Source organism: Cucumis melo, chromosome 4, assembly GCF_025177605.1.
Source record: "Cucumis melo cultivar AY chromosome 4, USDA_Cmelo_AY_1.0, whole genome shotgun sequence".
In the NCBI taxonomy this organism is placed as follows: Eukaryota; Viridiplantae; Streptophyta; class Magnoliopsida; order Cucurbitales; family Cucurbitaceae; genus Cucumis; species Cucumis melo.
The window spans coordinates 6,378,059-6,393,328 of record NC_066860.1 but is presented as its reverse complement, the minus strand read 5'-3'; the positions used below and the strand labels follow the sequence as shown (position 1 = coordinate 6,393,328).

The window sequence follows — 15,270 nt, the reverse complement described above, 5'->3', positions numbered from 1 at the left end:
GCTCCAATTATTTTTGAAAAGAAAGTTGCGTTACCAACGAAGCACCAAAAACATGAATGTGCATATGAAAATCAGGCACATACATTTCATCTGAGGGTTTCTCAGAGAATGCATACGTTTTACGCCGACTATAAATCCTTGGAAGCATCAAATCTCATTGCTCTAAGTTTAGTATTTTGTAAATTTAGTAAATTACATTTAGTATTTATTAATTTTATAAATTTGGTAACTTGCTGCAGATATTGTTATATTTAACTGAAAGAAACTTGGGATCATATTGAATTTCTCCATTCTTATTATCACATTTCTTCAATAAGAGAAACATAGAAGTAAAGAGCTGGTATGAACTTTCCCGCAAGTAAATTCGATAGCAATCGATAGAAGAGGTCACAACACAAAACAACACCGACCCGAGAGCTCTTATACAAAGAAATACAATACCTAATATGGCTGAAGACAAATTGGCTTTTCTACAATCTTCTCTGGAGTCGATAAATGAAAATTATTGAATGAAACAAAGAATGGCTGACCTCTTCAAAATTATCTATATCCAAAAAATGAAACCAAAAAGATATACAAAGATTATCAGGTTCCCATCATTTTTAGTTCAACTTTACATAGAAGCTAGAAGATCTCTCATTTCTGTCACAGAGAAAAACGTCTCCGTCGGGTAAATTTTAGCGACGAGTTGTGCAAAACTATCATACTTATCCAGAAATTCCTTCTGCCAAACAAATTAAAAGAATTTTGTGAGACACCCTTAACCTAATATGTTCTTTTAAATTTCAACAAATACTTGTTTTTAGAGAAGAGACTGTACCTTGCACTTGTCCCACAAAGAAGGAAGTAGTTCCTCTGATGTTAAGTTCTTTTGCAACTTCTTATACATGGCGCTAATGGATTTGTCAACCTAACAACATCCCATCTGGCATTTAGACACAGAATTCAACATGGAAATATAGAAATGTATTGCCCAAAATAATTGTTACTTACTCCAGATAAACTCGATTTTAACATTTTTCGAAGATCCATTTTGGACAATCCAAGTTGGAATGGAACCTAAAATATATACACCAAAAGAAGAAACCTTGTGTTAAGAACTTGACAGGATTCAAGAATCATCATGGACCAACTGAGCAATACATAGTTGATTACTATGATGCATTTTATCTGGGTAGTTAAAAGAGCTTTCTTAGAAAGGAAAATCTCAGGCACCAAACGGAAAAAAATAGTAGCAGCAAAATACAAACCTCTTCTGGTGGGATGGTGTAAAGCAAGTCTTCTATTCTTCGAGCAAATTGGAACAACCGTTCGAATTGCTAAAAATTAGAAGGATCAAATTTCAAAGATATTTCCAGAATTCAATCTATTGGGGTGGAGGTGGTTGAAAAGGGCAAGGCGAATGACTTACATAGTATATAATCATACTTATATGTCGTGTGCAAGCTTGCTCATAAGCTTCACTTGCCTGGTGATAGAATTTGGCTAGGGTAGGCACAACGTTGGCTAGATCATAGAGACTGCATCCAAGGTATTAGAGTAAGCAAACACACACAAGTACATATATTATTCTGATAAAAGTTGAAGCTCGACTTGGCAATACATACCTATTCTGGAAAGCTGCATAGTTTTCTAAAAGAAAAATGTCTGCATATTTTGGGTCTGTTTGTGCAATTTTCTCCAGAGTAACAAACATTATACTGACCTATCAAAACAAGTTACAATAAAGGCATCCATTAGATATTATGAAATATGCATGTCAATTTGTAGACTCCAGCCATACAGGCAGATTGCAGCTACAGCGCACGACCAAGAGAAGAATAAAAAAAACCTAAGGATAAAATTTTCAGATTGCTGACAGTCACATTGCTACAACAATCACAAATATGTATTAAAAAACTTGAAAACTTCATAGTTTCTCGTTAGGGAAAACTCACAAATTTCGTATATGCTTGATCAACCAAATCCCTGGATTGTCCCTGGATGTACTGTTCCATCCGTGTAGCAAGAGTCGCAAATCTACGCACAATAGCAACAAGTAAAACATATGCCCACAAGAAAACTTAGACCTTGATATAGTTAATACCACTGCAAAATAATGATCCTTTCCATTTGCCAACATGTGTGGGTTGCATGAGCTATAGGAATAGTGTATAGACGATTAAAGCCAGAACACTATAAGAATGTTTAATCAACGTAGTACAATTCTTATCCCTATACCAACTAGCTTAAAGCAAATTGAAAAAATCAGGAAAGAAAAGGTATTTTCCAGATTCAGAAGACGAAGCCAAAATATTGTTTCTAATCATTTAAGTAATAGGAGAGAGGGCAAAGAAGGTATAATCATCACCATAAGAAGATGATTAATCTACAGACAGGACACAATAAAAAAAATGTCATTGAAACGAGTAGATTTACTACATAAGAAATTATAGCCCCCATCAACTAAGTGTGTGTACTATCTCCTAGAGTTCAATGACAAGCCAAGAGAAAATATAGGTACACCAATGCCCAAAAGAATGGAAGTAGTTATTGTTCCAAATAATTTTAGAATAACTCATCTTCCGCGTTGAATCACTTCAATTTACAAAATCTCCAGTGATCAACTGTAACAGATAGGAACTCAGATCAATACAAATATGTATTAGTGAAAACTAGAACATTATCTTTTCACTCATTTCACTTCATTGCAATTTACACCATCTGTAGTAGAGAAGTGCAACAAAAGCTCAATGTTATCCCCAAATCCTTTCCAAGATTATCAACATATGACTTCGTGTATTTTATTGCAAAGATAAGGATTCATTTTTTAAATTTTTGCAAAGATAAGGGTTCATTTTTTAAATTACTCACTGATGAAGTGAACGTATATATCACGAGAGTGAATGTATCAGCTAGAACTAGAAGCTGCAGCTTCAAAGTTAGGCTACACAACCAAAGATGCCAACAATTAACACTTCCAGTATCCTATTTCCTGATCCTCAAGATTGACAAAAACTTGTAAGAAACAAATGCATGAGCCTTCCAAATGTGATTTACCTCGGAATATAAGACAGTACACCCATCTGCCTAACATTTCTCTCATTTCTTTCTATCTGGTGACAAGCTTCATCCACAAACTGTAAAACATTTGAACATTCAAAAAAGGTGAGCAGTGTCACAAAGCTCAGAAATTAATACTGCTAGCATTAGCTTCAAATTAAAACTTACGCGATTGAACTGCATGGAAATTCTCGACTCCAAGTCACCAAGCAAAAGGCGGACAAATCCTGCTGCATCAGCTTTCTGTCCAGAAAGATAACGCTCGGTAATGCCATGCATTGATATGCAGCGCAACGGGTCAATTTTGTATGCCCAGTCCACAACAGCATAAAAATCTTCCTGGTTCACATTTCAAACAAATTGATTGAATAAACAGCCGCCATGTTGATATTTATTCTATGAATAATGTCAGGTTTGTTAGTTTAGGCAAAATAAACTACATTTCCATTATACCATTTTGACTCTAAAAATCAACACGGACAAATGACCTTGGTAACACCAAACACATAGAATACATAATAAAGGTGATTATTTAGGTTTTTAACTACGCCAAGTAGCTAACCTCATGAACTCGCATTGTTTATACAAAGTATGGAGCTTATAAGTTCTAGAAGGCACGCCCGCAGTTAAAAAGATGAGTAACATACACAAATAAAATAATGATATTGCTAAGGGCTAAGCAATGGATATCCAAAATCTGTTAAGTTCACTCTCTTTTTGAATTTATGGTCAGATTTCAGTACAAAGGAAAAAAGGTGGGGAAAACAAAGCAGTAGATATTACCTGAATTCCATCAAGCAAGTCCTGAAGTGATTCATTTAATGCTGCAAGCTCGGCAGAATTTTTCCCTACAACATCGAATGTTGTGTCAAAAGAGTACAAACTAATACAATATATTTCATTACTTATACCATGACCCCCCCCCCCCCCCCCACCCCCACCCCCACCAAGTGTGGGAGGAACAATAATAATGATAACAGCCCGTGGAATACCAGATTTACTGTCATTCTCATCTATATCCATAATTCCCAAATCATCGTCGTCGTCGTCATATCCTGCTTTACCACCATTAACACCACCAGGAGGCACAAGGGCAGGAACTTCAAAGCACATAAAATGAGCAAAAAATGAACTCTGCATTTGTAATTATGGGGAAAAAATCATTTACAGAACAAAAATAATCACACGATCAGTGCATGTAGAACCAGAAATTTTACCTCATCCACAAGAAGAGGGATAAAAATGGTTAACATCTTTCCATAAGCCTCCGAGACAGTAGAGGTGTCAGCTGCATTCACATTCTGACCAGATCCAGAGGAAGCTTCAAGCCAGACAGTTGGATTTCTTGATGCTTTGGTGCTGGCACGAAGCTCATTAGCAAATTCACGAGCCTAAAAATGAAAAAAAATATCAGATTAAAGAAAGTAAATAAACGAAATATAATCTACATAAGTGAATCCAGGTTAACAGGGGAGAACACAAAACTTCCAAAACCTATAACAAAGAAAAATGAGACATGACAGACTGTGGTGGATATGGATGAATTTCGATAGCAGATAAAGGGAGGATGTTCTAGAGAAAATAAAGAGATGAAAAAAGAGGTAAAAGGAAACTTTTAATTGAAGCATCATGAAGGAAAAAAATTGTGAAAATTATTAGAAAACCTATCAGTTCATGATTGCTTTTTTAGTATTTTATTTAGCCACATCAATAACTACTTAGGTAAGTATGGGCTGGCTCCACTGCTTATTCAACATTGAAATTATCCCAGACAACTATAGTTAAGGGACTTCAGATCTAACCATATACAAAGAGGGTAAGGTAAACTACGTTACTCTTTTCAAATTTAAGATCATGGCCAACACGTAACCTTTGAGGCTTTTAGCCATAATTCAAATCTGGATCTTTTGATATTGAAGTTATATTAGCAAGGCCTTAAAAAATAAACTACCTTAACTGTTAAATTTTAAAGATGAATGTGAGATTATGAGTTGCCTAAATAATTTGGATAAAGATGAAGCCTTCCAAGAAATAGGAAATTCAGCACTACTCTCTCGTCTACCCCTAGTAGCGACATAAAATTTTAATTGATACTTGTTTAAAAAGGTGAATAAAATATTGAAAGAATTAATGTATTTTTAAAAAATGGTAAGAAGCTAGGTAGTAAGATATTTTCACTCACCTCCCTGCGAAGAAGCAAGTTGAGCGAGCTACAATATGCTTTTCTCAACAGACCCAAACAATTCTTATCAAGACTCTACAAGTAATAAAAGGAAAAAGACAAGTTAGTACAAAAGGAGGCAATAGAAGCAATCGCATTAACAAATCCTTTCGAGCAATATGACCTTTAAATGTTGCAAAAGACGAGCATAAGTCCTGCATTTGTACCGCAGGTCAGCATGATCAGGCCTCTTCAGTTGTCCCCTCTACTTAAGAACATAGAAGTCAGCAGTAATTCACCTTCAACCTTCAGATTTATGACTAAAAATATATAAATTGTGAAAGTACCTGAGAAAAGTAACTCTTGTCACTTATCATAAAATCCACCAAACTAGCAAAGTAGTTTCTTAAGAACTCCGAAGCTCTTCTAACAAAGGTACTTTTCAGCTTCTCAAGTTCAGCACGCTTCTCCCTTACCTGGAAGGGTGTAGCTTCGACACTTGAAAAGGGTTTTACTGATGTTCTAAAGACTAAAGAGCTAGCAACTATTACACCACATGGTAGTATCTTAATTGTTAAGGTTTTGCAAACGTCTAAACCACAACCCACAACTCTACTTTAACAAATGCTATCACAAAAACTTATGATCACGAAAGGAAAGTGTGTAAACAGAAAAAACAATAATTACAAAATAAAATAAAAATCAGCAACTGCAACAGCTAAACTTTGGTAGAAATTATGATTCGTGGAGAACAAATGCTATCACAAAAAATTAAATCACAAAAGGAAAGTTTGTTACATACAGATCGCATGTTTGCATATGTGGGATCCAGATTGGGTACTTCAAGGCCGCGCAAAGCACCAGTTAACCACTCACAGGCTTCTACATTTTGAATCATGCGTGCCTCATCAAATGATCCCCCAGTCAAACATGCTGCATACTACAACCAAGGAAACGTGATTTGAGATTTTTCATAAAAACCTCACTTCCTTTAATATCTGATGGATAAAAATACCTCAGAAGGGACACGTAACCGTTCAAGGAGTTTATCAAGCTCCTCTATGAGTGCTTTATTATTCACAGATTGCATCTCCAACTTATTGTTCCGAGTCTCTATCTGCTCATCAAAAGAGTCAAGTTTAAGGTAAGAGGTGTAAAAATCTCACTTACACGACAATTACTTTTTAATAAATGAGACATCTATCTAATCACCATATTGTTATTACATCTATCTATCTAATCACCATATTGTTATTATCCAACAAAATTAAAAATTTTAAATCATGAGTTATCCAAATCATCCTTAATTTATTTTTTAATTTAAAAAAAGAGGTGAAATACATAAACACATGCATACATCTGTATGTATGTAATAAATGAAGGGATTGACTAATTGACAGACAAAACAAACGAAGATAAATAAAATATGGCAAAAATGAGAAAGCAAAAATATTACAAGTGTTTATATACAAGCAGAAGAAGAAGCATGAAAATGATGCTAGCAAGGTTATTCTACATACTTGGCCACAACAGTGTTTGTATAAAATGCATATTACAATCAGGAAAAGATAAACAAAAACAAAGGAAAACAAATTCATCCAATATGCATTCAGCATTTGCATCTGGGCCCAAAAAATTGAAGGTGATGACGGGGAATTTTCAAAAGAGAACTACAGATAAAATGTATGTTTTTTTCTTTACCGATTCAATGTCCTCTCTCATGTGTCTAAGTTTCACATTGAAGATTCCCAACCATTCGTCCATGTCATCAACACAATTTGTTGCTGCCTCAAGCCCTTGCAGCACCTAAAAGAACAAGCAGCCAACATTTACATATACTGGTTTCAATCATGAGAAACTTTATAACATCTGAAGTTGCATCAACAATCTTAGTGAGGGCAATAATCCATACTTAGAGAATATGTAAAAGTTGCTCGCAGTAAAACAGTTATACTAGTAGTAATAGTGGCAAGTTTAATGTTAAGCATCTCAGCTACATGTGTCATAATCATCCAGAATCTGCTCTGCATCTCTTTATGCATTGTCCTTTTGCTTTGCAGTTCTGCCATACCATATTGCAGGCCTCCAGTTGGTTGACTGTTTTTTTCTTGTAATATGTGTGGCAGTCTTGCTTCTTTGTTGGTTGGTTTCATGGCACTAAGAAGACCATCTAACCATTTTTCGTGCTTTTTGTTTGGATCTTGTGGGGAAAGCGTAATAAGCGTCTTTTCAAAGATCTTTTTTCAAGTTTTGACCTATTCTTAGATTATACTCTCTCTTAGATTATAATCTCTCTACTACTCTGTATTGGTGCAAAACTAAACCACCTTTTAATCATTTGAGTCTTTCTTATCTAGTTTCCAATTGGAAATATTTATTTGTAATCACCTATTGGTGCTCAGGGGGTCCTTCCTATTTCATTTGATCAACGAAATGTTTCTTCTCTAAAAAAAATGTTAAGCATCTCAGATGCCATTGAGATTAATAGTGGTCCAGCGGAAGTATGTTGTGCTATATATCCATAGATTTAAGGCTTATTGTTTTAGGAAATCATAACCCAGATGATAAGAGGCTCTAAAATAGTGACATGTTCTCTTCCATAAAGCAAAAATTGTTGAAAAGATGCGAGGGAAAATGAAAAATTGAATAGTAAAGAAAAATAAATAAACAAGAAATTACTTCATCAATCAACGGTTCACTTTCCAAAATAGCATGAACATTTGCTGCCTCCAAAGCAAGGAGCTCTCTTTTCAACCTTTCAGAAAAGGCCTCAGCTTCACCAATACCCATCACATAACTGCATACCAAAAGTCATAAACAGCAAAACAATCATTGTCTGTCTACCATCAATCAAATATCAGCACACAAGAAACTGTCCCAGTATTCTAACATTATCACACAGACTCATCACAACTCACAAATCACAGTTGACATGAAAAATATGTATTGCAAAAAAACACATGAAAAATGTGGGAAGTCAAACTCACGTGCCCAGAAGTGCCTCCATGTCCTCTTCCTCAGCTTGAGAAACAAGTTCCTTTTCTACCGTGACTTTAAGGTCACTCTCTGTTACTCTAGCCACGGCAGGACCATCCTGATGACTCCTCTGGGTAGGAACTGTAGGTGTATTTTCCTACATTAATTTCTATATGAGCATCAGAGGAAAAAAAAAACTAAAGTGTTTGTAACCAATTACTTTATTTGATTTTCAGAATGAAAATCCTTACATATACTAAAATTCTTACCTCTAAAGAATCAAAAGTAAATAAATATCAAGAGATTACAAGAGCAGGGAAAGCACATTTCCTCAAGCATATATTCACGCATATTTCACAGCAATGAACTAGTAGTAGACATTTCCAACCAAAAACAGAACCAAATGTGCAAAAAGGAAGGTTTTCAAAAATAGAAAAATGAGCGAACTTAATTACATCTGCAGCAAAATGTCAATGTCTATTAGTATTCATATTTTGCTATATTTGAAAATATTTTTCAGTTTTGCTAATTAAAATAATTACCCAAAGAAAATCAAAGCAGTTGTAATATCTATTCATCTAGAAACAAATGAAAGGGATCAAGCCATAAATTATGAACAAGAAGTTTAAAAAAAATACAAAAACAATAATTACAAGGTTAAGTTTCAAAACTTCCCCCTCCAAAAAAAAAAAGGAATCAAAACTGCATTCTAAGATTAAGTTTCAATATAAGAGAAGGGAAACCACATGCACCTTTGCCCAAAGAGCCATCTCCACAACATCTATACCAACAACTTTTGGAAGTCGTTCCAGTACATCTTTGCATATGTTTAAGATACAAAGTAGAAGCCGATTCCTAGATGGAAAAAATACAAAATCAAAATAGTTTAACTTTATTAGAAATTGATGTAATGAAAATTAGAAAGATATAAATAGGAAGTTCTAATAGATTACAATCTGCGTATGTGCAATGTCACAGTACGTGCAATCAATTGTTTAAACAATGTGCAATGAGCTAAAAACAAAAACATCAAAATAATTATAATAATATCTTCTCCAGAATCTCACCTGTCATCAATATTACGCATAGTCCACTGGGGAGGGGCAACACTTTGACTTCTTAGATTATCAAATCCCTGCAAAAATCCAGTTTCATAGAGACGAATGAGCAAAATTTAAGCAGCACCGTAGCCCCAATCTGCATTTATTAGAGACCTAATCATTCTGCCAAGTCTAAAAATTAGACCATGAAAACCAACTTGACATTAACAAGATAAAAATAAATAAAAACATAGGAAGGAGCATTTTTTGGATAAGAAAACATTACCAATGTAAATGTACATCCACTGGGGTCATTTGCTATAACTTCCACCTTTGAAAGATGCTTTAGTTTGTATAACTTTGCAGGCTGCACATGGATTTGATTATAAATCAGGAAAGCAAAGAGACCAATTTTGGCCACCAAGAAAATCCTTGAACTTAGAGAAGAGTTAAACCAACTAAAAAAACATGCAAGGAATACTCAATATGAAGCGCATGGAAGTTTCATTATAAGAAGGTTAAAAATTGAAAATTTTCATAAACCAGAAAAATTAATTAAAATTCTAAAATTACCTCTAGAACTCCACCTGTGGAATATTTTAAGACTCGTAGAAAAGCTTTTGTTCGTGGACCTTTTTCTTTTGCTGCAAAAAGAAAACCACAAATGAAACTAAAATGACAGTCGTCACGCTTCTAAGATGACAGAAACTACAACCTTGCCAGAGGATCTAATGTAATTAATAATTTTGCAATATTGAAAATACAGCAATGAATGGACAGTGGATGCAATAGATGTTGTCAATAGGAAGGAATTCAAGGAGTAGCCATAGATGTTGTCAGAGCTAGAACTTCAATGGAGGCCTACATTGCTAAGGAATAATAAAAACAAACAAACAAAAATGAAACTATGTTCCCTTCACTAGTATTGAACTTAAGTATTCAATAACTATGAAAATTTAGAAGTGTACATTTCAAATTCCATATACAGCTAGCTTTGAAAATGTATGGAACAAAGGACTGGATCACGGGTGCAAGCAATGTCGATGTCAAAGAATATTAATCATTCATCTATCCAGAGTGCAATCGTGTAATTCCCTCTTCCCAGCACAAAGCATATAATCTCCATCGTTCCGTGGCAAAAAGTTAGTCCTCTCCGGTAGGACCTTTTAAATGTTACATTGCAAATTTCCACTAACTACACGTTAGAAATCATCTTTCGCATTAATTGTTTCCCTGCCGTGCATAAATAATTACACAGTCGCACTCGACCCGACAAATCCAGTAAAAAAAAAAAGAGGGGCAGAGAGAGAGAGATAGTCCATATCAGTAAGAAACGACAGTAAAGGAAAGAGTAGTCGTAATTCCAGAGAGCTCCTGTTGTGTACGTGAGGAACTTAGCATATAAACGAAATGGGTTCCAAATTTAGAGAAACCAGAGACTGGAAAAGGTAATCAAATAAAAGAGGCAGATATAGGAAGAAACAGTAGAGGCTGATAAATTCCATATACTCAATTAGAAATTTAGAATTCAAGGAGCGAATTGAGAGCAGGGAGATTATAATGAGTTGAAAAATGAAATTCAAAGTATAGGTAAAAACAATGGAATTAAACATTAAGAACGTACTGGAAAGAGCAAGAACCCTAGGTTTAGCCATTTGTTGACGTCCTAACATGCCGGATTTTCCCCAGATCCCTCGGCTCTTTGCGACACGAATCGACATGACAACCTTCTGTTTAGTGCCTTCAATGGCAGCCTCACAAGCTCGCCTTAGCTCGGCGTCATCGGCACTAGATTTCGCCATTTCCGAACGCGCAGCTCCTGATCTGAACCAATATGGAAATGGAACTCACAGAGAATAGAAAGAGAGAGAGAGAGAGAGAGAGAGGAAGAAGAGCAGAAAAGTAAAAATGGATGATGATACGCACCGTTCAGCAACGTACTTGGCACCGGCACACGTATTTCCCACAACCTCCTCTTTTTTTTTTCTTTTTTTTTTTTTACTTTTTCTCTCCGCATATATATATATATATATATAATCAATTGAAGAATTATCAAAGTAAAAACCCACAAATGACGCAGCTTAGCTTTGTAAATGTAGTTAGAATAAAACAAATCATTACTTCCTTTTGTGAACAAAGCAAAGAAATAGTATAACTTACCAATCTTGTTTTACACTTTTACTAATATACTTTGGCTTAAAAAGGTTGAATATCCCACCAAATATTTACATCTTCATTTTAACGAGATTTAGATTACAATATTAAGAATTATAAAAATAAATTTAAATTAGTAAATAAATATTTTGTGATTCTTAAATCAATTAAGATGTCTACTATTTATATTAATATATATTTTATAGATTTTTCTATAATACAATAGAAATATCTACTCACGTTATTATGTCAATTTTGAAATTTATGATAACATAAAAATATTAGTATGTCCATCAAATTTAATACTATAAGTATAAGCAAGTTTTATAAATATGTTAAAACATTTTCATATTTTTTAATGGAGAGAAGTTTTCTTTTTCTTTTCCAAAATTGATGTGCACGCCGACAAAATGAGCTTTTCCTAAAAATAAAATATTTTTTGTCAAATAAAACCACCTTATACTCATATTTAAAAAAAATAATCTAACATATTATATTTTTTACCTTTTCGTGTTTTTGAATTGTATACGTTTGAATTTAAATTTTCAAAACAAAGCATTCTCAAATATAATTAAATGTTTTAAAATATAATATAATTTTAAAATTTATTAATAATACATATAGATAGACCAATCTTTTCAAATTTTATTATATTTATAAATACCTTTTAATAACTTTTATCCTTTACTATAATTTTTTTTATAAGTGTATTTAATGGTAAGTTTCTTAAATGTATACTTTTTGGTTCAAGTTTTTAAAAATAAAATCTTAAAAATCTATCTATTTTATATAATTATATAACATCTCATATTACAAAAATATATTCTATAAATAATTTTAGAAAGAAGAGATAATTTTGAAAAACTATTTTTTAATTTAAATCATATATATATATATATATATATATATATATTATAATGCTTGTTATTGTATTTTTAAAAGTTTAAGAATGATAGAGAATTCGAAATTTGAATTATATTTGATCCAAAAAAAGGGTGTTTTTATCTTGGTTCGTAAGAAAACAAAGTTTATTGCTTTTGTATGGTGGAATTTATAATTGAGAATAATAGAATGAGTATAAAAAATTATTCTTATAGTTAGTTTTAATGAAATTTTGATAGTACTTTTAAATAACTATGATTGAATAATCAAATCATAAAGCACAAACCATCAAAATGTAGGAGAAAATTATAGGAAATTGTACCAAGTAGCAAAAAAGCAAATTAGAAAAATAAGATTTGATGTCACCACTTGTATTAATATTGGAAATATGTTAATAATAATTAAAATTTATTGAGGTGCTAAAATAGAAGTAAAATAACGTTAATGAATTTTCTTTAGTTAAAAAATTACCCTCTAAAGAAAACTCAAATTACCTTTTTCTTCTTCCTTTGTTTATGCAACACAATCCTAAAATCAAGAGAAGTTTCATGAAAACCAATCCCAAAATCTTATTAGCCATCTACCTTTCTTCTTTCCTCTTTTCATTCAATTTTCTTTGTTTCGATTGCTAATTTGCCCTATTCTATAATATTACTATTTTGATTTTGAAAATCCCGAATCAAGTTAGTTTCTCTTTCGTATCTACTGATTTTGCTTTGTCAATTTTCTTTATTTGTAGTTTGTAGTTTGTGTTTGTATTTTACAACTTCAATTGGAGTCTCTCTCCTAATTGTAGTTTATAGTTTATATTACTTTTTCTACCATAGTTTTCTATTTTCATCTAATTGACGTGTGATTGGCAACTGATTTCTATCTAAATTTAATAAGATAATATCTTATGGAAGTAAGGGAATGGATGGCGAAGAAACTTAACCATAGTTTTATTTTTTTTCCATCTAATTAGCATGTGATTGCTAACTTATTTCTATCTTATTTTAATGGGATGATATGTTACTATTTTGAGTTATATCTTAATTTATTATATATATATATATATGGAAATTGTTAAAAATGGCAAATTTGACAAAATATTTATAAAATACAACAAAAATTTCAGATTTTATTAATGATACACATTGGTAGAAACTAATATGTTTCTATTAGTCATATTGATAGACAATAATAGAAGTCTATCGGTGTCTATATATCATTAATAGAATCCAAAATTTTGCTATATGTTGTAAACATTTTATTTTATTCAACCATATTTAAAAATGTCCTATATATATATATGTGTGTGTGTACACATTTTGTAGGTATGGTTAAGCTTCCAATTGTCGTTTTCCATGGTGATCAATGAGATGATCAACAATGTTACGTAGGTGACAAATTTGTTGATGTTTTGGTTGAGGAAGCGATGCTTTTTGAGTCTTTTGTTAACTTGATGGTGAAGAAACTTCAACTTGATTCATCAATTGAACTTTCAGTTTTATTGAATTTGGATAATATGGGGTTTCAACACCTTATTAGGATTTTTTAAGATAAAAATGTATCTTGGTTTTTTATTATAGTTAAGGATGAAGTTATGAAATATATTTTAGTTGTTCACATTCTGAACACACTTTAGAGGTTGAAATTGTCTTTCCTTCTTATATACTTGAAGCTGATTTTGAAGGTAATTATAGGTTTTTAGGGATTTTCATATTGACAATATGTCTTCTACATTGTCTTGGAAGAAGAATAACATGTTTGGTAGTAAGAAAATTATGTTGGAATCGTTTTAAGTTCATAGTTGTAAAAGACAATTTTGACTTTAAAATTTTAAGCTCAAATTTTAAAATGTACTCAAAATGGTTGTTGCGGATATGTTAGAGCATCACATTTATATAAAAGAATATGGATGATTAAGAAGTATATTAATGAGTATAATTGCTCTATGATAGTTTGTGCTTCTCATAATTAGTATGCATCTTCTCAATTTATTAGTAATTGTATGGTTGGAAGTTTTAGATATAGCTATGATCATTAAACACTAGAGATTTTACACATCATATGTGAATGAATTGTGAGGTAAATGTTAGTAATTATAAGTTGAGAGGGTAGAGGAATACATTATATGAAGTTGTTGAAAGAAGATGTCAGTGATTCTTATTACTGGATTCTCAAATTCTTTTTGAAGTTAAAAGAAATGAATTTAGGTTTGTTTACTAATCTACTTATTTATTAGTATATCAATGAACAGCTCGTACATGCTTGCATAGTAAGTTCCTTATTTTATCTCCTGTTTTTTACGGGGCCATTTAGTGAATATAAATTAGATTCAAATAGTCATTTTAGATTTTGTTTCCTGGCAATGGGGCCATCAATTGAAGGTTCAAAATACTGTCACTATAAGAAATCGGGGGGGTTTTCGACGCACTAAACGACGTCGGAAGAAGGAACGTCGAGATAGATATCTATTCCGACGTCGTTTTGTGTATGTCGGGACTCATGAGAAACATTATTTTAATATTACGTTATTCTGATGTTTCACGAAGGATATCGGGAAACAAGAAGACATTTTTTATGTCTAGGTTTACGGCGTCGAGAATAGTTCACAATTAAAATAAATATTTAACTTATCCCGACTTTTCATGCAAGTCGTTGGGAATGGTGACGCTTGTTCCCGACAATTCTCGTCCAACGTCAGAAATTGGTAACATATATTCTGACGACTTGCATGGATATTGGAGAACACTTGAATATTTATTATGTCAGAGTAAGGGTTCCCGACGACCCATGCATAGCGTCGAGAAATATGTTACCCATTTTCGTCGCCATTAGTGACGCGTTAGGAATAGTTCGAAACATTTTTGACGCGTCATTAATGGCGTCGGGTATACGGTGGAACTCCTGACATCTTCATGGTGCATCGAGAGTTCTCCTATATATTTCGTTTCATCTTTGTGGTGCGTCGACCGTCGCCTTCTTTGCGACCAAGCTTCCCCTCGCCATCGCACCATCGTTCTTTCTTTT

At 32.9% G+C, this 15,270-nt stretch overlaps 1 protein-coding gene across 5 annotated transcripts; it reads right to left on the bottom strand.

Annotated features, from left to right (window-relative positions):
• Positions 1-272: 272 nt before the first annotated feature.
• LOC103503987 (exocyst complex component SEC3A) lies at positions 273-11,260 on the bottom strand. Of its 5 annotated transcripts, XM_008468411.3 has the most exons (26): positions 11,146-11,260; positions 10,844-11,043; positions 9,793-9,863; positions 9,506-9,586; positions 9,247-9,314; positions 8,932-9,034; positions 8,191-8,336; positions 7,883-8,000; positions 6,905-7,009; positions 6,219-6,320; positions 6,006-6,143; positions 5,551-5,679; positions 5,388-5,468; positions 5,225-5,299; positions 4,260-4,433; positions 4,035-4,176; positions 3,826-3,890; positions 3,211-3,381; positions 3,040-3,119; positions 1,938-2,019; positions 1,608-1,705; positions 1,412-1,520; positions 1,251-1,319; positions 994-1,059; positions 821-910; positions 273-724 (listed from the first exon to the last, which is right to left on the bottom strand). In XM_008468411.3, exons 2-26 carry the CDS (start codon positions 11,019-11,021, stop codon positions 614-616), a joined length of 2,652 nt encoding a protein of 883 aa, XP_008466633.1. In that variant the 5' UTR covers positions 11,022-11,043; positions 11,146-11,260; the 3' UTR covers positions 273-613. The 5 variants fall into 5 exon arrangements, 2 of the variants coding, with proteins under 2 accessions (XP_008466633.1, XP_050939182.1); XR_540909.3 differs by lacking the exons at positions 273-724; positions 821-910; positions 994-1,059; positions 11,146-11,260 and having other exon boundaries at positions 1,280-1,319; positions 1,608-1,700; positions 10,844-11,139; XR_007819984.1 differs by lacking the exons at positions 273-724; positions 821-910; positions 994-1,059; positions 1,251-1,319; positions 11,146-11,260 and adding an exon at positions 2,854-2,926 and having other exon boundaries at positions 1,464-1,520; positions 1,608-1,700; positions 10,844-11,139.
• Positions 11,261-15,270: the final 4,010 nt, after the last annotated feature.